The sequence below is a fragment of the Salvelinus alpinus genome, chromosome 22 (genome assembly GCF_045679555.1).
Source record: "Salvelinus alpinus chromosome 22, SLU_Salpinus.1, whole genome shotgun sequence".
Taxonomy (NCBI): Eukaryota; Metazoa; Chordata; class Actinopteri; order Salmoniformes; family Salmonidae; genus Salvelinus; species Salvelinus alpinus.
In genome coordinates this window covers 45,540,582-45,565,922 of record NC_092107.1, presented here as the reverse complement: position 1 = coordinate 45,565,922, position 25,341 = coordinate 45,540,582, and the positions used below count along the sequence as shown (strand labels likewise).

At 41.6% G+C, this 25,341-nt stretch overlaps 1 protein-coding gene across 1 annotated transcript in view; it reads left to right on the top strand.

Annotated features, from left to right (window-relative positions):
• The window catches only part of LOC139549549 (transcriptional coactivator YAP1-like), a 139,422-nt gene that overhangs the window by 68,663 nt on the left and 45,418 nt on the right, over window positions 1–25,341 (top strand). Inside the window, exons 4-6 of the mRNA XM_071360159.1 lie at window positions 12,324–12,437; window positions 17,488–17,660; window positions 18,615–18,748. Of these exons, the coding sequence (XP_071216260.1) occupies window positions 12,324–12,437; window positions 17,488–17,660; window positions 18,615–18,748 (421 nt within the window). The remainder of the gene's footprint in view (window positions 1–12,323; window positions 12,438–17,487; window positions 17,661–18,614; window positions 18,749–25,341) is intronic.

Sequence of the window (25,341 nt, the reverse complement as noted above, 5' to 3'; positions counted from 1 at the left end):
CTATCTCTAACCCCACCTAGGAATATTCTAGTTCTACCTCTCTCTAACCCCACCTAGGAATATTCTAGTTCTACCTCTAACCCCACCTAGGAATATTCTAGTTCTACCTCTCTCTAACCCCACCTAGGAATATTCTAGTTCTACCTCTAACCCCACCTAGGAATATTCTAGTTCTACCTCTAACCCCACCTAGGAATATTCTAGTTCTACCTCTAACCCCACCTAGGAATATTCTAGTTCTACCTCTCTCTAACCCCACCTAGGAATATTCTAGTTCTACCTCTAACCCCACCTAGGAATATTCTAGTTCTACCTCTAACCCCACCTAGGAATATTCTAGTTCTACCTCTAACCCCACCTAGGAATATTCTAGTTCTACCTCTAACCCCACCTAGGAATATTCTAGTTCTACCTCTCTCTAACCCCACCTAGGAATATTCTAGTTCTACCTCTCTCTAACCCCACCTAGGAATATTCTAGTTCTACCTCTAACCCCACCTAGGAATATTCTAGTTCTACCTCTAACCCCACCTAGGATTATTCTAGTTCTACCTCTAACCCCACCTAGGAATATTCTAGTTCTACCTCTAACCCCACCTAGGAATATTCTAGTTCTATCTCTAACCCCACCTAGGAATATTCTAGTTCTACCTCTCTCTAACCCTACCTAGGAATATTCTAGTTCTACCTCTCTCTAACCCCACCTAGGAATATTCTAGTTCTACCTCTAACCCCACCTAGGACTATTCTAGTTCTACCTCTCTCTAACCCCACCTAGGAATATTCTAGTTCTACCTCTAACCCCACCTAGGAATATTCTAGTTCTACCTCTCTCTAACCCCACCTAGGAATATTCTAGTTCTACCTCTAACCCCACCTAGGAATATTCTAGTTCTACCTCTCACTAACCCCACCTAGGAATATTCTAGTTCTACCTCTCTCTAACCCTCGACTCATATCATCTACCACCGGATACTGAAATCCAAGATGGCAGCATGTCAAGTCGTTTGTTTGTGACTAGTACATTTTAACCTACTAATAATCTATTTATTTATGGTTGCGTAACTTCGTTGTTGTGTAGTGCAAACTATTTTATTTTTGCTGGTGTAAAGATCACGGGTCCTCCTCAACTCGGCACTTCATTATTTTGAAGTTTACCAAAGTAACTAACTCTGGCTGCCCTGAGTTCCTCCTTCGTCCGCGGAGTGTCTTGTCCAAGCTGCTCCTTTTTGCTCTTCGCCTGGCTGTCAGTGGCAGCTCAACCCGTTCTCTCTATCGCCCTCAACACCCATCTACTCACACGCGCAAACACTCACATTGACTCACATACACGCTGTCCCTCTCTCCACTTACCTTCGTTGGCCTCTTATTTTTTTGTCAGAGAAAATGACAATTTACGTGGTATTGCTTTGTGCACTGACTTTACTGAACTCTGGAGAAAACGAACATTGTCGCAGGGTGAGTACATCTGACAATGTCCTCTCCCGTCCATTAGACATTTTGTCAGCAGGAACTCGCTCTTTTTCACTCGGTCCACTCGTCCAAGTGCCGATGCATCTGTGGCATGATGTGAACAGTACGAATTTGTGTCACTACCAAAGTCTAATGGTTTTAAATGACTGTTTTGTATTGTCTGGAAACTCACTTGTAGAATTCGCTTGCAGTAGGTCTCTTAAAAAAGAGAAGCCGTGCAAGGTTATTAAACAGAGGTGCCTAGTTATTATTCTGTTGTTGATATCAGGTAACGTGCAACCTAACCCTGGCCCTGATATGCAATGTCTCCAAACCCCCTCTGATTTTAAATCAAGATCTGGTTTTGGTATTTTTCATCTAAATGTACGCAGCCTGTTGTCAAAAATTGATGGGGTTAGGATTTGGGCTAAATCAACTGATGCTGATGTAATTGTGTTTTCTGAAACCTGGCTCAGCAAGTCTATTTTTGATAAGGATATTTGTATAAGTGGTTACAATGTTTATCGCACTGATCGGGTTAAGAAAGGTGGGGGTGTGGCTATATATGTAAAATCTAAATTCCATGTAAGTGTGGCAAAGTCTGAAACTATTTGTAAACAGTTGGAATTTCTTGCTTTGAATATTGAGGTTTCAAAGGGCCTCTCTATAACTGTGATTGGCTGTTATAGACCCCCCTCTGCTCTCGGTGATGCATTTTCTTCTTTGATGCACCTTATGTCTAAACTTCTTTACAGTGAAATGATCTTGATTGGTGATCTCAACTGGTGTTGGTTAAAGCCGGTGTTGGATGATTTACAAATGTTTTGTAATTCTATGAATCTTACCCAGTTGATTAATTCACCCACTCGCCCAAATCTTAAATGCCCAGATAAATCTACCCTGATTGATTTGATATTGACAAATGTTCCACATAAATATTCTGCGGTTGGTGTTTTTTGTAATGATTTAAGTGACCATTGTGCTGTTGTTGCTGTTAGAAATACTAAGGTTCCTTAGACAAACCCACGTTTTATTTGTAAGAGAAATTTGAAGTGTTTTAATGAGCAGGCTTTCTTTCATGATTTGTTTTATTTTGACTGGAGCAGATTGAGCTTATCCCTGATGTGGAAACTGCCTGGATATTCTTTCATGATGTTTTTTTGCAAATAGTAAACAAACATGCCCCATTCCGCAGGTTCAGGGTTAAAGGGCGGAATAATCCATGGTTTTCTTCTGAGCTGTCTTGTATTATTCACGACCGTAATCTAGCCTGGGCTAAAGCAAGGAAATCTTGTTCTGATGCTGATTGGCTTATTTTTATGCAGTTAAGAAACAAGTGTTCTTTTCTTCTCAGGAAGGTCAAGTCTGAATATTTTATGTCTGTTACCACTGATAACCTGAATGACCCTAGAAAGTTTTGGAAGGCTATTAAGTCTATGTCTTGTAACAGTAATGTTAATGAATTACCGTCATGTGTTTTGAAGGACTCTGTTGCTATATATGACAAAACTGAAATGCTGAATTGTTTCGATGAGCACTTTGTATCATCTGGTAGGCTGTTTGATTCAGTGTCCTCTGTCTCTGTACAACCCTGTGTGGATGAACCAGTGTCTTCTGTCTCTGTACAACCCTGTGTGGATGAACCAGTGTCCTCTGTCTCTGTCCAACCCTGTGTGGATGAACCAGTGTCCTCTGTCTCTGTACAACCCTGTGTGGATGAACCAGTGTCCTCTGTCTCTATACAACCCTGTGTGGATGAACCAGTGTCCTCTGTCTCTGTACAACCCTGTGTGGATGAACCAGTGTCCTCTGTCTCTATACAACCCTGTGTGGATGAACCAGTGTCCTCTGTCTCTGTCCGGCCCTGTGGATGAACCAGTGTCCTCTGTCTCTGTCCAACCCTGTGTGGATGAACCAGTGTCCTCTGTCTCTGTCCAACCCTGTGTGGATGAACCAGTGTCCTCTGTCTCTGTCCAACCCTGTGTGGATGAACCAGTGTCCTCTGTCTCTGTCCAACCCTGTGTGGATGAACCAGTGTCCTCTGTCTCTGTCCAACCCTGTGTGGATGAACCAGTGTCCTCTGTCTCTGTCCAACCCTGTGTGGATGAACCAGTGTCCTCTGTCTCTGTCCAACCCTGTGTGGATGAACCAGTGTCCTGTCTCTGTACAGGCCTGTGTGGATGAACCAGTGTCCTCTGTCTCTGTCCAACCCTGTGTGGATGAACCAGTGTCCTCTGTCTCTGTCCAACCCTGTGTGGATGAACCAGTGTCCTCTGTCTCTGTACAACCCTGTGGATGAACCAGTGTCCTCTGTCTCTGTACAACCCTGTGTGGATGAACCAGTGTCCTCTGTCTCTGTCCAACCCTGTGTGGATGAACCAGTGTCCTCTGTCTCTGTCCAACCCTGTGTGGATGAACCAGTGTCCTCTGTCTCTGTACAACCCTGTGTGGATGAACCAGTGTCCTCTGTCTCTGTCCAACCCTGTGTGGATGAACCAGTGTCCTCTGTCTCTGTCCAACCCTGTGTGGATGAACCAGTGTCCTCTGTCTCTGTCCAACCCTGTGGATGAACCAGTGTCTTCTGTCTCTGTCCAACCCTGTGTGGATGAACCAGTGTCCTCTGTCTCTGTACAACCCTGTGTGGATGAACCAGTGTCCTCTGTCTCTGTCCAACCCTGTGTGGATGAACCAGTGTCCTCTGTCTCTATACAACCCTGTGTGGATGAACCAGTGTCCTCTGTCTCTGTACAACCCTGTGTGGATGAACCAGTGTCCTCTGTCTCTGTCCAACCCTGTGTGGATGAACCAGTGTCCTCTGTCTCTGTACAACCCTGTGTGGATGAACCAGTGTCCTCTGTCTCTGTACAACCCTGTGGATGAACCAGTGTCCTCTGTCTCTATACAACCCTGTGTGGATGAACCAGTGTCCTCTGTCTCTGTCCAACCCTGTGTGGATGAACCAGTGTCCTCTGTCTCTGTCCAACCCTGTGGATGAACCAGTGTCCTCTGTCTCTGTCCAACCCTGTGTGGATGAACCAGTGTCCTCTGTCTCTATACAACCCTGTGTGGATGAACCAGTGTCCTCTGTCTCTGTACAACCCTGTGTGGATGAACCAGTGTCCTCTGTCTCTGTACAACCCTGTGTGGATGAACCAGTGTCCTCTGTCTCTGTACAACCCTGTGTGGATGAACCAGTGTCCTCTGTCTCTGTACAACCCTGTGTGGATGAACCAGTGTCCCCTGTCTCTGTCCAACCCTGTGGATGAACCAGTGTCCTCTGTCTCTGTCCAACCCTGTGGATGAACCAGTGTCCTCTGTCTCTGTACAACCCTGTGTGGATGAACCAGTGTCCTCTGTCTCTGTACAACCCTGTGTGGATGAACCAGTGAGAGCTGGTCAAACTTTTAGCTTTCTGCCATTCTCAGTGCAGGTGGTACATAAAGCCCTGAAATCCTTAGATCAAAGAAAGCCTGCAGGTCCTGATCTTTTGGATCCCTGCTTTTTAAATCTGGCAGCTGATTTCATAGCTGAACCACTTGCATATCTGTTCAATCTAACCCTGGAATGTAATGAAATTCCAAAGATCTGGAAATCAGCATTTGTCCTACCACTTTTAAAAGGGGGAGATCCAACTCTTTTAAATAATTATAGGCCAATCTCAAAGCTGTCACCCCTGGTGAAAATACTTGAAACCCTTGTACGTGAACAGCTAAAAGAGTTTTTATTTACTAACTCTATTTTATCAATGTACCAATCGTGCTTCAGGAAAAAGCATAGCACAATTACAGCAGCCATGAAGGTTTTAAATGATATCACTGAAGCCCTTGACAAAAAACAGCACTGTGTCTCACTTTTTATTGATCTCTCTAAGGCTTTTGATACAGTTGATCATGCTATACTAAGGCAGAGATTGTTGAGTGTCGGTCTTTCGGAGCATGCAGTTGCATGGTTTGCTAACTATCTGTCTGATAGAACTCAGTGCACTCAATTTGATGGGCTTATGTCTGTTAAATTGTCTGTCCTGAATGGTGTGCCCCAAGGCTCTGTACTTGGTCCTCTCTTATTCACTATTTATATAAATGATTTAGACAAAAATGTCCAAAATGCACAACTTCATTTTTATGCTGATGATACTGTTATTTACTGTTGTGCCTCATCTCTTACAAAAGCTTTCCAGAACTTGCAAACTGCTTTTTATACTGTTCAACATACCTTGTGTCAATTGAAGCTTATCCTCAATACTGACAAAACTAAACTAATGGTGTTTTCTAATGCAAGAAATAGACCTCTGAACCTTTCACCTATTACTACCTGTCAGGGCAAGGAGATTGAGGTTGTAACCTCATATAAATATCTTGGAATTCTAATTGATGACGGCCTCTCTTTTAAATTGCATATTCAACAACTTACAAAAAAATTGAAGCTGAAATTGGGATTTTATTTTAGGAATAAGGCCTGTTTTTCTTTTGAAGCCAGAAGGAGGCTAGTATCAGCTACATTTATGCCTTTACTAGACTATGGGGATATTTTATATATGAATGCTTCCGCTCAGTGTTTGAGATCAATTGACACTCTTTACCATGGCACTTTGAGATTTATTTTAAACTGCAAAACCCTTACGCACCACTGCACTTTGTATACCAGGGTTGGCTGGCCTTCTCTAGTCACTCGTAGGCTCAGTCACTGGTATACTTTTATTTACAAAGCCATTTTGGGTTTACTACCTTTTTATTTGGGCATTTTTATTGTTCAGAAATGTGGTGGGTACTCTCTTCGTTCGCTAGACTTTATCCTGCTAACTGTTCCAAATGTCCCAACTGAATTTGGTAAAAGGTCTTTTATGTACTCTGCGCCATCGTCTTGGAACACCTTACAAAATACTTTTAAACTGGAAGAACTTGTCCCGATTGGTGTTTTTAAATCACTGATGAAGGATTTTGAGGCTGATTCCCTGACCTGTCAATGTTTTTAATTTGCTGTTTTTGATATTGTTATACTCTTGTGAACTCAATGGTTTTTACTAGATTACTTGTAGTTTTTTTGTTGTTGTCTGTCTGTAATTTTTTGTAATGACTTGCTGCTTCCTATCTTGGCCAGGACGCTCTTGAAAAAGAGATTTTAAATCTCAATGAGCCCTTCCTGGTTAAATAAAGGTTAAATAAATAAATAAAAATAAAATAAATAACCCCACCTAGGAATATTCTAGTTCTACCTCTAACCCCACCTAGGAATATTCTAGTTCTATCTCTAACCCCACCTAGGAATATTCTAGTTCTACCTCTCTCTAACCCCACCTAGGAATATTCTAGTTCTACCTCTCTCTAACCCCACCTAGGAATATTCTAGTTCTACCTCTCTCTAACCCCACCTAGGAATATTCTAGTTCTACCTCTCTCTAACCCCACCTAGGAATATTCTAGTTCTACCTCTAACCCCACCTAGGAATATTCTAGTTCTACCTCTAACCCCACCTAGGAATATTCTAGTTCTACCTCTCTCTAACCCCACCTAGGAATATTCTAGTTCTACCTCTAACCCCACCTAGGAATATTCTAGTTCTACCTCTCTCTAACCCCACCTAGGAATATTCTAGTTCTACCTCTAACCCCACCTAGGAATATTCTAGTTCTACCTCTAACCCCACCTAGGAATATTCTAGTTCTATCTCTAACCCCACCTAGGAATATTCTAGTTCTACCTCTCTCTAACCCCACCTAGGAATATTCTAGTTCTACCTCTCTCTAACCCCACCTAGGAATATTCTAGTTCTACCTCTCTCTAACCCCACCTAGGAATATTCTAGTTCTACCTCTCTCTAACCCCACCTAGGAATATTCTAGTTCTACCTCTAACCCCACCTTGGAATATTCTAGTTCTACCTCTAACCCCACCTAGGAATATTCTAGTTCTACCTCTCTCTAATCCCACCTAGGAATATTCTAGTTCTACCTCTCTCTAACCCCACCTAGGAATATTCTAGTTCTACCTCTCTCTAACCCCACCTAGGAATATTCTAGTTCTACCTCTCTCTAACCCCACCTAGGAATATTCTAGTTCTACCTCTAACCCCACCTTGGAATATTCTAGTTCTACCTCTAACCCCACCTAGGAATATTCTAGTTCTACCTCTCTCTAACCCCACCTAGGAATATTCTAGTTCTACCTCTCTCTAACCCCACCTAGGAATATTCTAGTTCTACCTCTAACCCCACCTTGGAATATTCTAGTTCTACCTCTAACCCCACCTAGGAATATTCTAGTTCTACCTCTCTCTAACCCCACCTAGGAATATTCTAGTTCTACCTCTCTCTAACCCCACCTAGGAATATTCTAGTTCTACCTCTCTCTAACCCCACCTAGGAATATTCTAGTTCTACCTCTCTCTAACCCCACCTAGGAATATTCTAGTTCTACCTCTAACCCCACCTTGGAATATTCTAGTTCTACCTCTAACCCCACCTAGGAATATTCTAGTTCTACCTCTCTCTAACCCCACCTAGGAATATTCTAGTTCTACCTCTCTCTAACCCCACCTAGGAATATTCTAGTTCTACCTCTCTCTAACCCCACCTAGGAATATTCTAGTTCTACCTCTCTCTAACCCCACCTAGGAATATTCTAGTTCTACCTCTAACCCCACCTTGGAATATTCTAGTTCTACCTCTAACCCCACCTAGGAATATTCTAGTTCTACCTCTCTCTAACCCCACCTAGGAATATTCTAGTTCTACCTCTCTCTAACCCCACCTAGGAATATTCTAGTTCTACCTCTAACCCCACCTTGGAATATTCTAGTTCTACCTCTAACCCCACCTAGGAATATTCTAGTTCTACCTCTCTCTAACCCCACCTAGGAATATTCTAGTTCTACCTCTCTCTAACCCCACCTAGGAATATTCTAGTTCTACCTCTCTCTAACCCCACCTAGGAATATTCTAGTTCTACCTCTCTCTAACCCCACCTAGGAATATTCTAGTTCTACCTCTAACCCCACCTTGGAATATTCTAGTTCTACCTCTAACCCCACCTAGGAATATTCTAGTTCTACCTCTCTCTAACCCCACCTAGGAATATTCTAGTTCTACCTCTCTCTAACCCCACCTAGGAATATTCTAGTTCTACCTCTCTCTAACCCCACCTAGGAATATTCTAGTTCTACCTCTCTCTAACCCCACCTAGGAATATTCTAGTTCTACCTCTAACCCCACCTTGGAATATTCTAGTTCTACCTCTAACCCCACCTAGGAATATTCTAGTTCTACCTCTCTCTAACCCCACCTAGGAATATTCTAGTTCTACCTCTCTCTAACCCCACCTAGGAATATTCTAGTTCTACCTCTAACCCCACCTTGGAATATTCTAGTTCTACCTCTAACCCCACCTAGGAATATTCTAGTTCTACCTCTCTCTAACCCCACCTAGGAATATTCTAGTTCTACCTCTCTCTAACCCCACCTAGGAATATTCTAGTTCTACCTCTAACCCCACCTAGGAATATTCTAGTTCTACCTCTCTCTAACCCCACCTAGGAATATTCTAGTTCTACCTCTAACCCCACCTAGGAATATTCTAGTTCTACCTCTAACCCCACCTAGGAATATTCTAGTTCTATCTCTAACCCCACCTAGGAATATTCTAGTTCTACCTCTCTCTAACCCCACCTAGGAATATTCTAGTTCTACCTCTCTCTAACCCCACCTAGGAATATTCTAGTTCTACCTCTCTCTAACCCCACCTAGGAATATTCTAGTTCTACCTCTCTCTAACCCCACCTAGGAATATTCTAGTTCTACCTCTAACCCCACCTTGGAATATTCTAGTTCTACCTCTAACCCCACCTAGGAATATTCTAGTTCTACCTCTCTCTAATCCCACCTAGGAATATTCTAGTTCTACCTCTCTCTAACCCCACCTAGGAATATTCTAGTTCTACCTCTCTCTAACCCCACCTAGGAATATTCTAGTTCTACCTCTCTCTAACCCCACCTAGGAATATTCTAGTTCTACCTCTAACCCCACCTTGGAATATTCTAGTTCTACCTCTAACCCCACCTAGGAATATTCTAGTTCTACCTCTCTCTAATCCCACCTAGGAATATTCTAGTTCTACCTCTCTCTAACCCCACCTAGGAATATTCTAGTTCTACCTCTCTCTAACCCCACCTAGGAATATTCTAGTTCTACCTCTCTCTAACCCCACCTAGGAATATTCTAGTTCTACCTCTAACCCCACCTTGGAATATTCTAGTTCTACCTCTAACCCCACCTAGGAATATTCTAGTTCTACCTCTCTCTAACCCCACCTAGGAATATTCTAGTTCTACCTCTCTCTAACCCCACCTTGGAATATTCTAGTTCTACCTCTAACCCCACCTAGGAATATTCTAGTTCTACCTCTCTCTAACCCCACCTAGGAATATTCTAGTTCTACCTCTCTCTAACCCCACCTAGGAATATTCTAGTTCTACCTCTCTCTAACCCCACCTAGGAATATTCTAGTTCTACCTCTCTCTAACCCCACCTAGGAATATTCTAGTTCTACCTCTAACCCCACCTTGGAATATTCTAGTTCTACCTCTAACCCCACCTAGGAATATTCTAGTTCTACCTCTCTCTAACCCCACCTAGGAATATTCTAGTTCTACCTCTCTCTAACCCCACCTAGGAATATTCTAGTTCTACCTCTCTCTAACCCCACCTAGGAATATTCTAGTTCTACCTCTCTCTAACCCCACCTAGGAATATTCTAGTTCTACCTCTAACCCCACCTTGGAATATTCTAGTTCTACCTCTAACCCCACCTAGGAATATTCTAGTTCTACCTCTCTCTAACCCCACCTAGGAATATTCTAGTTCTACCTCTCTCTAACCCCACCTAGGAATATTCTAGTTCTACCTCTAACCCCACCTTGGAATATTCTAGTTCTACCTCTAACCCCACCTAGGAATATTCTAGTTCTACCTCTCTCTAACCCCACCTAGGAATATTCTAGTTCTACCTCTCTCTAACCCCACCTAGGAATATTCTAGTTCTACCTCTCTCTAACCCCACCTAGGAATATTCTAGTTCTACCTCTCTCTAACCCCACCTAGGAATATTCTAGTTCTACCTCTAACCCCACCTTGGAATATTCTAGTTCTACCTCTAACCCCACCTAGGAATATTCTAGTTCTACCTCTCTCTAACCCCACCTAGGAATATTCTAGTTCTACCTCTCTCTAACCCCACCTAGGAATATTCTAGTTCTACCTCTAACCCCACCTTGGAATATTCTAGTTCTACCTCTAACCCCACCTAGGAATATTCTAGTTCTACCTCTCTCTAACCCCACCTAGGAATATTCTAGTTCTACCTCTCTCTAACCCCACCTAGGAATATTCTAGTTCTACCTCTCTCTAACCCCACCTAGGAATATTCTAGTTCTACCTCTCTCTAACCCCACCTAGGAATATTCTAGTTCTACCTCTAACCCCACCTTGGAATATTCTAGTTCTACCTCTAACCCCACCTAGGAATATTCTAGTTCTACCTCTCTCTAACCCCACCTAGGAATATTCTAGTTCTACCTCTCTCTAACCCCACCTAGGAATATTCTAGTTCTACCTCTCTCTAACCCCACCTAGGAATATTCTAGTTCTACCTCTCTCTAACCCCACCTAGGAATATTCTAGTTCTACCTCTAACCCCACCTTGGAATATTCTAGTTCTACCTCTAACCCCACCTAGGAATATTCTAGTTCTACCTCTCTCTAACCCCACCTAGGAATATTCTAGTTCTACCTCTCTCTAACCCCACCTAGGAATATTCTAGTTCTACCTCTAACCCCACCTTGGAATATTCTAGTTCTACCTCTAACCCCACCTAGGAATATTCTAGTTCTACCTCTCTCTAACCCCACCTAGGAATATTCTAGTTCTACCTCTAACCCCACCTAGGAATATTCTAGTTCTACCTCTAACCCCACCTAGGAATATTCTAGTTCTACCTCTAACCCCACCTAGGAATATTCTAGTTCTACCTCTCTCTAACCCCACCTAGGAATATTCTAGTTCTACCTCTAACCCCACCTAAGAATATTCTAGTTCTACCTCTAACCCCACCTAGGAATATTCTAGTTCTACCTCTCTCTAACCCCACCTAGGAATATTCTAGTTCTACCTCTAACCCCACCTAGGAATATTCTAGTTCTACCTCTAACCCCACCTAGGAATAGTCTAGTTCTACCTCTCACCTAGGGCAAATTCCACTTGGACACCAAATGAGACGGCTCACTGACTAGAGTCATGTTAGTGAACCAACTGAGACGGCTCACTGACTAGAGTCATGTTAGTGAACCAACTGAGACGGCTCACTGACTAGAGTCATGTTAGTGAACCAACTGAGACGGCTCACTGACTAGAGTCATGTTAGTGAACCAACTGAGACGGCTCACTGACTAGAGTCATGTTAGTGAACCAACTGAGACGGCTCACTGACTAGAGTCATGTTAGTGAACCAACTGAGACGGCTCAAATCAAATCACCCGTATATTGATTTAAAATCTGTAACTTTATTCATGTTATTGTTTTTTGAGCTTCTAATCATCTCTATTTGGTCTGATGGTTGCATATTGTTTGGACCCCTTTATTGGCTGCTCATAGTTAGGTTTTGAACAGATGTTTAACACACCCATCCAGATTCTGTTTCTGTCTGTATTGGTGGGTTTCCTGAAACTAGCTGTTGCTAATCTGTTCAGTATCACTCTGTGATACATCCCTCCTTCTGTTTCCACACGCTGCACAGACAGTATGCCTGAGCAGAATCACCACACACACCCTGCCTGCCCAGCCGCAGCCTAATCTCCCTGTGTATGTGCCTGTCCTCTCTCAGGTCCTCTCCCTGACGGCTGGGAACAGGCCGTCACCTCTGAGGGAGAGATCTACTACATCAACCACAAGAACAAAACCACCTCCTGGCTCGACCCACGTCTCGAGCCGTGCTACAGTGAGACAACACACACCTCTCAGTTCTGTCTTGTTCACCTCTCAGTTCTGTCTTGTTCACCCCTCAGTTCTGTCTTGTTTACCTCTCAGTTCTGTCTTGTTCACCTCTCAGCCTGTCTTGTTCACCTCTCAGCCTGTCTTGTTCACCTCTCAGTTCTGTCTTGTTCACCTCTCAGTCTGTTTGTTCACCTCTCAGCCTGTCTTGTTCACCTCTCAGTTCTGTCTTGTTCACCTCTCAGTCTGTCATGTTCACCTCTCAGTTCTGTCATGTTCACCTCTCAGTTCTGTCTTGTTCACCTCTCAGTTCTGTCATGTTCACCTTTCAGTTCTGTCTTGTTCACCTCTCAGCCTGTCTTGTTCACCTCTCAGCCTGTCTTGTTCACCTCTCAGTTCTGTCTTGTTCACCTTTCAGTTCTGTCTTGTTCACCTCTCAGCCTGTCTTGTTCACCTCTCAGTCTGTCATGTTCACCTCTCAGTTCTGTCATGTTCACCTCTCAGTTCTGTCTTGTTCACCTCTCAGTTCTGTCTTGTTCACCTCTCAGTTCTGTCATGTTCACCTCTCAGTTCTGTCTTGTTCACCTCTCAGTTCTGCCATGTTCACCTCTCAGTTCTGTCTTGTTCACCTCTCAGCCTGTCTTGTTCACCTCTCAGCCTGTCTTGTTCACCTCTCAGCCTGTCTTGTTCACCTCTCAGCCTGTCTTGTTCACCTCTCAGTTCTGTCTTGTTCACCTCTCAGTTCTGTCTTGTTCACCTCTCAGTTCTGTCTTGTTCACCTCTCAGTTCTGTCTTGTTCACCTCTCAGTTCTGTCTTTTTCACCTCTCAGTTCTGTCTTGTTCACCTCTCAGTTCTGTCTTGTTAACCTCTCAGTTCTGTCTTGTTCACCTCTCAGTTCTGTCTTGTTCACCTCTCAGTTCTGTCTTTTTCACCTCTCAGTTCTGTCTTGTTCACCTCTCAGTTCTGTCTTGTTCACTTCTCAGTTCTGTCACGTTCACCTCTCAGTTCTGTCATGTCCCCCTCTCAGTTCTGTCTTGTTTACCTCTCAGTTCTGTCTTGTTTACCTCTCAGTTCTGTCTTGTTCACCTCTCAGTTCTGTCTTGTTCACCTCTCAGTTCTGTCTTGTTCACCTCTCAGTTCTGTCTTGTTCTCCTCTCAGTTCTGTCTTGTTCACCTCTCAGTTCTGTCTTGTTCACCTCTCAGTTCTGTCTTGTTCACCTCTCAGTTATGTCTTGTTCACCTCTCAGTTATGTCTTGTTCACCTCTCAGTTCTGTCTTGTTCACCTCTCAGTTCTGTCTTGTTCACCTCTCAGTTCTGTCATGTTCACCTTTCAGTTCTGTCTTGTCTGTTCCCCAGGGAAGCTCTGACTCATTAACTAAATGTAATGTCCTTTTGTTTCTGAGCTTGTTCTCCAAGGAAGCTCTGACTCATTAACTTGAGGTCACGTTCCTAACCCTTTATACCACTTGTTCCTAACCCTTTATACCACTTGTTCCTAACCCTTTATACCACTTGTTCCTAACCCTTTATAACACTTGTTCCTAACCCTTTATAACCACTTGTTCCTAACCCTTTATACCACTTGTTCCTAACCCTTTATACCACTTGTTCCTAACCCTTTATATCACTTGTTCCTAACCCTTTATATCACTTGTTCCTAACCCTTTATACCACTTGTTCCTAACCCTTTATACCACTTGTTCCTAACCCTTTATAACCACTTGTTCCTAACCCTTTATACCACTTGTTCCTAACCCTTTATACCACTTGTTCCTAACCCTTTATAACCACTTGTTCCTAACCCTTTATACCACTTGTTCCTAACCCTTTATAACCACTTGTTCCTAACCCTTTATAACCACTTGTTCCTAACCCTTTATACCACTTGTTCCTAACCCTTTATACCACTTGTTCCTAACCCTTTATAACCACTTGTTCCTAACCCTTTATACCACTTGTTCCTAACCCTTTATAACCACTTGTTCCTAACCCTTTATAACCACTTGTTCCTAACCCTTTATACCACTTGTTCCTAACCCTTTATAACCACTTGTTCCTAACCCTTTATACCACTTGTTCCTAACCCTTTATAACCACTTGTTCCTAACCCTTTATACCACTTGTTCCTAACCCTTTATACCACTTGTTCCTAACCCTTTATAACCACTTGTTCCTAACCCTTTATACCACTTGTTCCTAACCCTTTATACCACGTGTTCCTAACCCTTTATAACACTTGTTCCTAACCCTTTATACCACTTGTTCCTAACCCTTTATATCACTTGTTCCTAACCCTTTATATCACTTGTTCCTAACCCTTTATACCACTTGTTCCTAACCCTTTATAACACTTGTTCCTAACCCTTTATACCACTTGTTCCTAACCCTTTATAACCACTTGTTCCTAACCCTTTATAACCACTTGTTCCTAACCCTTTATACCACTTGTTCCTAACCCTTTATACCACTTGTTCCTAACCCTTTATACCACTTGTTCCTAACCCTTTATACCACTTGTTCCTAACCCTTTATACCACTTGTTCCTAACCCTTTATAACACTTGTTCCTAACCCTTTATAACCACTTGTTCCTAACCCTTTATACCACTTGTTCCTAACCCTTTATAACCACTTGTTCCTAACCCTTTATAACCACTTGTTCCTAACCCTTTATACCACTTGTTCCTAACCCTTTATACCACTTGTTCCTAACCCTTTATACCACTTGTTCCTAACCCTTTATACCACTTGTTCCTAACCCTTTATACCACTTGTTCCTAACCCTTTATACCACTTGTTCCTAACCCTTTATACCACTTGTTCCTAACCCTTTATACCACTTGTTCCTAACCCTTTATAACACTTGTTCCTAACCCTTTATAACCACTTGTTCCTAACCCTTTATACCACTTGTTCCTAACCCTTTATACCACTTGTTCCTAACCCTTTATACCACTTGTTCCTAACCCTTTATAACACTTGTTCCTAACCCTTTATAACCACTTGTTCCTAACCCTTTATACCACTTGTTCCTAAACCTTTATACCACTTGTTCCTAACCCTTTATACCACTTGTTCCTAACCCTTTATACCACTTGTTCCTAACCCTTTATACCACTTGTTCCTAACCCTTTATAACACTTGTTCCTAACCCTTTATAACCACTTGTTCCTAACCCTTTATACCACTTGTTCCTAACCCTTTATACCACTTGTTCCTAACCCTTTATAACCACTTGTTCCTAACCCTTTATAACCACTTGTTCCTAACCCTTTATACCACTTGTTCCTAACCCTTTATACCACTTGTTCCTAACCCTTTATATCACTTGTTCATAACCCTTTATACCACTTGTTCCTAACCCTTTATAACCACTTGTTCCTAACCCTTTATACCACTTGTTCCTAACCCTTTATAACCACTTGTTCCTAACCCTTTATACCACTTGTTCCTAACCCTTTATACCACTTGTTCCTAACCCTTTATACCACTTGTTCCTAACCCTTTATACCACTTGTTCCTAACCCTTTATACCACTTGTTCCTAACCCTTTATACCACTTGTTCCTAACCCTTTATACCACTTGTTCCTAACCCTTTATAACCACTTGTTCCTAACCCTTTATAACCACTTGTGCCTAACCCTTTATACCACTTGTAGTTGTGTCTTTCTTGTTTCTTATCTCAACCCAGGAGATGCAACACCCTGGCAATAGCCTCCCTGTTTAATTGACAGCAGACAAATATTGACCTAACCTTCAAAGAACAGAAAGCTGCAGATCATTTTAATAGTACTCAGCTGGCACACCCTCCCCAGAGTGTGTGTTTGTGTGCGTGTCTGTGTGCATGTGTGTCCTTATGAGCAATTCACACCGCAACAATGTAGTAAACTAACAGAGTCTGTCTGTCTGTCTGTCTGTCTGTCTGTCTGTCTGTCTGTCTGTCTGTCTGTCTGTCTGTCTGTCTGTCTGTCTGTCTGTCTGTCTGTCTGTCTGGCTGGCTGGCTGGCTGGCTGGCTGGCTGGCTGGCTGTGAGTCAGACAGTTTGATTGATCTGTTGTGGAAGACTTTGATCTGTTGTGGAAGACTTTGATCTGTTGTGGAAGACTTTGATCTGTTGTGGAAGACTTTGATCTGTTGTGGAAGACTTTGATCTGTTGTGGAAGACTTTGATCTGTTGTGGAAGACTTTGATCTGTTGTGGAAGACTTTGATCTGTTCTGGAAGACTTTGATCTGTTCTGGAAGACTTTGATCTGTTGTGGAAGACTTTGATCTGTTCTGGAAGACTTTGATCTGTTGTAGAAGACTTTGATCTGTTGTGGAAGACTTTGATCTGTTGTGGAAGACTTTGATCTGTTCTGGAAGACTTTGATCTGTTCTGGAAGACTTTGATCTGTTGTGGAAGACTTTGATCTGTTCTGGAAGACTTTGAGATGCGTTGTGGAAGACTTTGATCTGTTGTGGAAGACTTTGAGATGCATTGTGTTGGGGCTTCTTTCCCTCTCACTGGCTCAACACTAGAACAGAAAGGCTTGAAATGGCAAATGGCACCCTATTCCCAGTACACAGTACACCATATACACAGTACACCAAATACACAGTACATCATATACACAGTACACCATATACACAGTACACCAAATGCATAGTACATAAAATACACAGTACACCAAATACACAGTACGCCATATACACAGTACACCAAATACACAGTACATAAAATACACCAAATACACAGTACACCAAATACACCAGTTACACAGTACACCAAATACACAGTACACCAAATACACCGTACATCAAATACACCAAATATACAGTACACCAAATTCACAGTACACCAAATACACAGTACACCAATTACACAGTATAACAAATACACAGTGCACCAAATGCACAGTACACCAAATATACCAAATACACAGTACACCAAATACACAGTACACCAACTACACAAAATACACAGTACACCAAATGCACAGTACACAAACAATGCTGGATGATTTGTGTGTTGTAAAATCTGATAATTAACCTCTCACCCCTCTCTCCCTCTGGAGGCCTGAACCAGCAGCGTATCACCCAGAGTGCTCCAGGTAAGCAGGGAAGCCAGCTGCCCTCCAGCCCCCAAAGTGGAGGAGTCATTGGGGGCAGCAACCAGACAAAGCTCCAGCAGCCGCAGGTGGAGAAGGAGAGGTTGAGACACCAGGAGCTGCTCCGCACCAGACCACAGGTCAGCAGAAATCCATATAACCTAACCTGAATCCCAACTCAGATCCATGTCTATATAAACTAACCTGAATCCCAACTCAGATCCATGTCTATATAAACTAACCTGAATCCCAACTCAGATCCATGTCTATATAAACTAACCTGAATCCCAACTCAGATCCATGTCTATATAAACTAACCTGAATCCCAACTCAGATCCATGTCTATATAAACTAACCTGAATCCCAACTCAGATCCATGTCTATATAAACTAACCTGAATCCCAACTCAGATCCATGTCTATATAAACTAACCTGAATCACAACTCAGATCCATGTCTATATAAACTAACCTGAATCACAACTCAGATCCATGTCTATATAAACTAACCTGAATCACAACTCAGATCCATGTCTATATAAACTAACCTGAATCACAACTCAGATCCATGTCTATATAAACTAACCTGAATCCCAACTCAGATCCATGTCTATATAAACTAACCTGAATCACAACTCAGATCCATGTCTATATAAACTAACCTGAATCCCAACTCAGATCCATGTCTATATAACCTAACCTGAATCCCAACTCAGATCCATGTCTATATAAACTAACCTGAATCCCAACTCAGATCCATGTCTATATAAACTAACCTGAATCACAACTCAGATCCATGTCTATATAAACTAACCTGAATCCCAACTCAGATCCATGTCTATATAAACTAACCTGAATCCCAACTCAGATCCATGTCTATATAAACTAACCTGAATCCCAACTCAGATCCATGTCTATATAAACTAACCTGAATCCCAACTCAGATCCATGTCTATATAACCTAACCTGAATCCCAACTCAGATCCATGTCTATATAAACTAACCTGAATCCCAACTCAGATCCATGTCTATATAACCTAACCTATATGGAATGTGTATGTGCTCCACTAACATGTGGAATGTGTGTGTGTTGAAGGAGCTTGCTCTGAGGAACCAACTGCCCACCAGTATGGAGCAGGATGGGGAACCCCCGAACCCCGTGTCGTCCCCTGGGATGGGCCAGGATGCCAGAATCATGACCACCAACAGCAATGACCCGTTCCTCAACAGGTACGCCTAATGAGCTTAGAGAAAGTGTTATAATATAACCATCATAACAACGACAGCTCCGTTCTTCAACAGGCCAGACTTTACCAATATTTTTTTATATTTATTTTACCTTTACCTGGGTTAACTGCCTTGTTCAGGGGTAGAACGACAGATTTTTACCTTGTCAGCTCGGGGATTCGATCCAGCAACCTTTCGGTTACTGGCCCAACGCTCTAACCAGTAGGCTACCTGCCGCCCCAAAACACAGATGGGAAAAGTACATGACTCATGATTTGTGAAATAGTGTTTGAAGTATTAGTTACTTCAGAAAGTATTCAAACCCCTTGATTCCCAGTTCAAAATGGATGACATATTTGTTTTCTCTCCCATCTACACACAATGACAATAATGACATGTTTTTAGAAATGTTTGAAAAAAAAAATATTTAAAAAATACAGAAATATCTAATTTACAAATGTTTTCACACCCCTTTGTCAACACTTTGGCAGCGATTAAAGATGGGAGTCTTTCTCTGTAAGACTCGAAGAGGTTTCCACACATTTGCCCATTATTCTTTAAAATGTAAAAAATTATTCAAGCTCTGTCAATTTGGTTGTTGATCATTACTAGACAACCATTTTCAGGTCTTGCTGTAGATTTTCAAGTAGATTTAAGTCAAAACTGTAGCTTGGCCACTCAGGAACATTCACTGTCTTCTTGGTAAGCAACTCCAGTGTAGATTTAGCCTTGTGTTTTAGGTTATTGCCGAAAAGGTGAATTCATCTCCCAGTGTCGGTTTTGTTTTTATCCTGAAAAACTCCCCAGTCCTTAACGATTACAAGCATACCCATAACATGATGCAGCCACAACTATGAAATAATGCAGAGTGGTACTCGGTAATGTGTTGTATTGGATTTGACCCAAACATAACACTTTGCATTAAAGACAAAAAGTAAATTGCTTTGCCAGTATTACTTTAGTGCCTTGTCGCAAACAGATGCATGTTTTGGAATATTTTTTATTTTACAGGCTTCCTTCATTTCACTTGCATTCGAAAAGTATTCAAACCCCTTAACTTTTTCAACATTTTGTTACGTTACAGCCTTATTCTAAAATGGATTAAATAAATAAAAATCCTCAGCAGTCTACACACAAATGTTTACAAATGTCTAAAAAACAAACATAAATAACTTATTTACATAAGTATTCAGACCCTTTGCTATGAGACTCGATATTGAGCTCAGGTGCATCCTGTTTCCATTGATCATCCTTGAGATGTTTCTACAACTTGATTGGAGTCCACCTGTGGTAAATTCAATTGATTGGACATTATTTGGAAAGGCACCCACCTGTCTATATAAGGTCCCACAGTTGACAGTGCATGTCAGAGCAAAAACCAAGAGGTTGTAATGTGAATAAAGGGAAAAAGGCGAATTTTTGAGACATTTTTACTAATCTGGTAGAGAACCAGTTTGGATTTAAGTATAACTTTTGTATGACTGAAGCCTTTAGTGAGAGGTCTAATGCTTTAATATTTAATCATTTCTGCCCTCCAAATTCATATTCATTATATAAATAGGCCCATTGAATTTTGTCTGGCTTGCCATTCCAAATAAAATTGAATATTTTTTTCTCATATAATTTAAAAAGCAGGTCTCTAGGTGTAGACACGGCCATAAGCAAATAGATAAACTGGGATATGACTAAAGAGTTAATCAGGGTAAACTGGGATATGACTAAAGAGTTAATCAGGGTAAACTGGGATATGACTAAAGAGTTAATCAGGGTAAACTGGGACATGACTAGAGAGTTAATCAGGGTAAACCGGGATATGACTAAAGAGTTAATCAGGGTAAACCGGGATATGACTAAAGCGTTAATCAGGGTAAACCGGGATATGACTAAAGAGTTAATCAGGGTAAACTGGGATATGACTAAAGAGTTAATCAGGGTAAACTGGGACATGACTAAAGAGTTAATCAGGGTAAATTGGGATATGACTAAAGAGTTAATCAGGGTAAACTGGGACATGACTAAAGAGTTAATCAGGGTAAATTGGGATATGACTAAAGAGTTAATCAGGGTAAACTGGGATATGACTAAAGAGTTAATCATGGTAAACTGGGATATGACTAAAGAGTTAATCAGGGTAAACTGGGATATGACTAAAGAGTTAATCAGGGTAAACTGGGATATGACTAAAGAGTTAATCAGGGTAAACTGGGATATGACTACAGAGTTAATCAGGGTAAACTGTGATATGACTAAAGAGTTAATCAGGGTAAACTGTGATATGACTAAAGAGTTAATCAGGGTAAACTGTGATATGACTAAAGAGTTAATCAGGGTAAACTGGGATATGACTAAAGAGTTAATCAGGGTAAACTGGGATATGACTAAAGAGTTAATCAGGGTAAACTGGGACATGACTAAAGAGGTAATCAGGGTAAACTGGGATATGACTAAAGAGTTAAACAGCCGGAGTTTTCTACAAATAGACAGGTATTTTCCTTTCTATGGTAGCGACATCATGTGGAGACGCAGGGCGTTAGGAAGCAGGTGCAGTTGAAGACTTTAGTGTAAATGAACCCATAATGATGCAAAACCAAGAGAAGCATCTGGAGAACATAAACGGGAAATGACAACGGAGTCCGATATATATAGGGGGAGTAATCAGGGAAGTGATGAGGTCCAGGTGTGCCATTCCATGGCCTCTAAAGGCACATTTAAGTGTCCCATACAATAAGGGCATCTGCTGTACCTATGTTATGTTGGAAAAAATCAGTTATAACTTGTTTTTAACCAGGAGAGAAGAATTTATCATCCAATAGGCTTTGATAAAATTTCTGATATCCTCGCGTACGAGGAAATTCTGTAAGAGTAATGTCCCCTCTCGAACTTTTGCTGCCAGTGAGAATGACATAATAAAGTAGTCAAGTCGACGAGCTTGTTTGAGCCTCCTCCATGTATATCTCACTAGGTCAGGGTATTAAACCTCCACCATGTATATCTCACTAGGTCAGGATATTAAACCTCCTCCATGTATATCTCACTAGGTCAGGATATTAAACCTCCACCATGTATATCTCACTAGGTCAGGATATTAAACCACCATGTATATCTCACTAGGTCAGGATATTAAACCTCCACCATGTATATCTCACTAGGTCAGGATATTAAACCTCCACCATGTATATCTCACTAGGTCAGGATATTAAACCTCCACCATGTATATCTCACTAGGTCAGGATATTAAACCTCCATGTATATCTCACTAGGTCAGGATATTAAACCTCCTCCATGTATATCTCACTAGGTCAGGATATTAAACCTCCATGTATATCTCACTAGGTCAGGATATTAAACCTCCTCCATGTATATCTCACTAGGTCAGGCTATTAAACCTCCACCATGTATATCTCACTAGGTCAGGATATTAAACCTCCTCCATGTATATCTCACTAGGTCAGGATATTAAACCTCCTCCATGTATATCTCACTAGGTCAGGATATTAACCCTCCACCGTGTATATCTCACTAGGTCAGGATATTAAACCTCCATGTATATCTCACTAGGTCAGGATATTAAACCTCCACCATGTATATCTCACTAGGTCAGGATATTAAACCTCCATGTATATCTCACTAGGTCAGGATATTAAACCTCCTCCATGTATATCTCACTAGGTCAGGATATTAAACCTCCATGTATATCTCACTAGGTCAGGATATTAAACCTCCTCCATGTATATCTCACTAGGTCAGGCTATTAAACCTCCACCATGTATATCTCACTAGGTCAGGATATTAAACCTCCTCCATGTATATCTCACTAGGTCAGGATATTAAACCTCCTCCATGTATATCTCACTAGGTCAGGATATTAACCCTCCACCGTGTATATCTCACTAGGTCAGGATATTAAACCTCCTCCATGTATATCTCACTAGGTCAGGCTATTAAACCTCCACCATGTATATCTCACTAGGTCAGGATATTAACCCTCCACCGTGTATATCTCACTAGGTCAGGGTATTAATCCTCCTCCATGTATATCTCACTAGGTCAGGGTATTAAACCTCCATGTATATCTCACTAGGTCAGGATATTAAACCTCCTCCATGTATATCTCACTAGGTCAGGCTATTAAACCTCCTCCATGTATATCTCACTAGGTCAGGGTATTAAACCTCCATGTATATCTCACTAGGTCAGGATATTAAACCTCCATGTATATCTCACTAGGTCAGGGTATTAATCCTCCTCCATGTATATCTCACTAGGTCAGGATATTAAACCTCCATGTATATCTCACTAGGTCAGGATATTAAACCTCCTCCATGTATATCTCACTAGGTCAGGGTATTAATCCTCCTCCATGTATATCTCACTAGGTCAGGGTATTAAACCTCCATGTATATCTCACTAGGTCAGGGTATTAATCCTCCTCCATGTATATCTCACTAGGTCAGGGTATTAAACCTCCATGTATATCTCACTAGGTCAGGATATTAAACCTCCTCCATGTATATCTCACTAGGTCAGGCTATTAAACCTCCACCATGTATATCTCACTAGGTCAGGATATTAACCCTCCACCGTGTATATCTCACTAGGTCAGGGTATTAATCCTCCTCCATGTATATCTCACTAGGTCAGGGTATTAAACCTCCATGTATATCTCACTAGGTCAGGATATTAAACCTCCTCCATGTATATCTCACTAGGTCAGGCTATTAAACCTCCTCCATGTATATCTCACTAGGTCAGGGTATTAAACCTCCATGTATATCTCACTAGGTCAGGATATTAAACCTCCATGTATATCTCACTAGGTCAGGGTATTAATCCTCCTCCATGTATATCTCACTAGGTCAGGATATTAAACCTCCATGTATATCTCACTAGGTCAGGATATTAAACCTCCTCCATGTATATCTCACTAGGTCAGGGTATTAATCCTCCTCCATGTATATCTCACTAGGTCAGGATATTAAACCTCCTCCATGTATATCTCACTAGGTCAGGGTATTAATCCTCCTCCATGTATATCTCACTAGGTCAGGGTATTAAACCTCCATGTATATCTCACTAGGTCAGGGTATTAATCCTCCTCCATGTATATCTCACTAGGTCAGGGTATTAAACCTCCATGTATATCTCACTAGGTCAGGGTATTAAACCTCCATGTATATCTCACTAGGTCAGGATATTAAACCTCCATGTATATCTCACTAGGTCAGGATATTAAACCTCCTCCATGTATATCTCACTAGGTCAGGGTATTAAACCTCCTCCATGTATATCTCACTAGGTCAGGGTATTAAACCTCCATGTATATCTCACTAGGTCAGGGTATTAATCCTCCTCCATGTATATCTCACTAGGTCAGGGTATTAAACCTCCATGTATATCTCACTAGGTCAGGGTATTAAACCTCCATGTATATCTCACTAGGTCAGGATATTAAACCTCCATGTATATCTCACTAGGTCAGGGTATTAAACCTCCATGTATATCTCACTAGGTCAGGATATTAAACCTCCATGTATATCTCACTAGGTCAGGGTATTAATCCTCCTCCATGTATATCTCACTAGGTCAGGATATTAAACCTCCTCCATGTATATCTCACTAGGTCAGGGTATTAATCCTCCTCCATGTATATCTCACTAGGTCAGGGTATTAAACCTCCATGTATATCTCACTAGGTCAGGGTATTAATCCTCCTCCATGTATATCTCACTAGGTCAGGGTATTAAACCTCCATGTATATCTCACTAGGTCAGGGTATTAAACCTCCATGTATATCTCACTAGGTCAGGATATTAAACCTCCATGTATATCTCACTAGGTCAGGATATTAAACCTCCTCCATGTATATCTCACTAGGTCAGGGTATTAAACTTCCTCCATGTATATCTCACTAGGTCAGGGTATTAAACCTCCATGTATATCTCACTAGGTCAGGGTATTAATCCTCCTCCATGTATATCTCACTAGGTCAGGGTATTAAACCTCCATGTATATCTCACTAGGTCAGGGTATTAAACCTCCATGTATATCTCACTAGGTCAGGATATTAAACCTCCATGTATATCTCACTAGGTCAGGGTATTAAACCTCCATGTATATCTCACTAGGTCAGGATATTAAACCTCCATGTATATCTCACTAGGTCAGGGTATTAATCCTCCTCCATGTATATCTCACTAGGTCAGGATATTAAACCTCCTCCATGTATATCTCACTAGGTCAGGGTATTAATCCTCCTCCATGTATATCTCACTAGGTCAGGGTATTAAACCTCCATGTATATCTCACTAGGTCAGGGTATTAATCCTCCTCCATGTATATCTCACTAGGTCAGGGTATTAAACCTCCATGTATATCTCACCAGGTCAGGGTATTAAACCTCCATGTATATCTCACTAGGTCAGGATATTAAACCTCCATGTATATCTCACTAGGTCAGGATATTAAACCTCCTCCATGTATATCTCACTAGGTCAGGGTATTAAACCTCCTCCATGTATATCTCACTAGGTCAGGGTATTAAACCTCCATGTATATCTCACTAGGTCAGGGTATTAATCCTCCTCCATGTATATCTC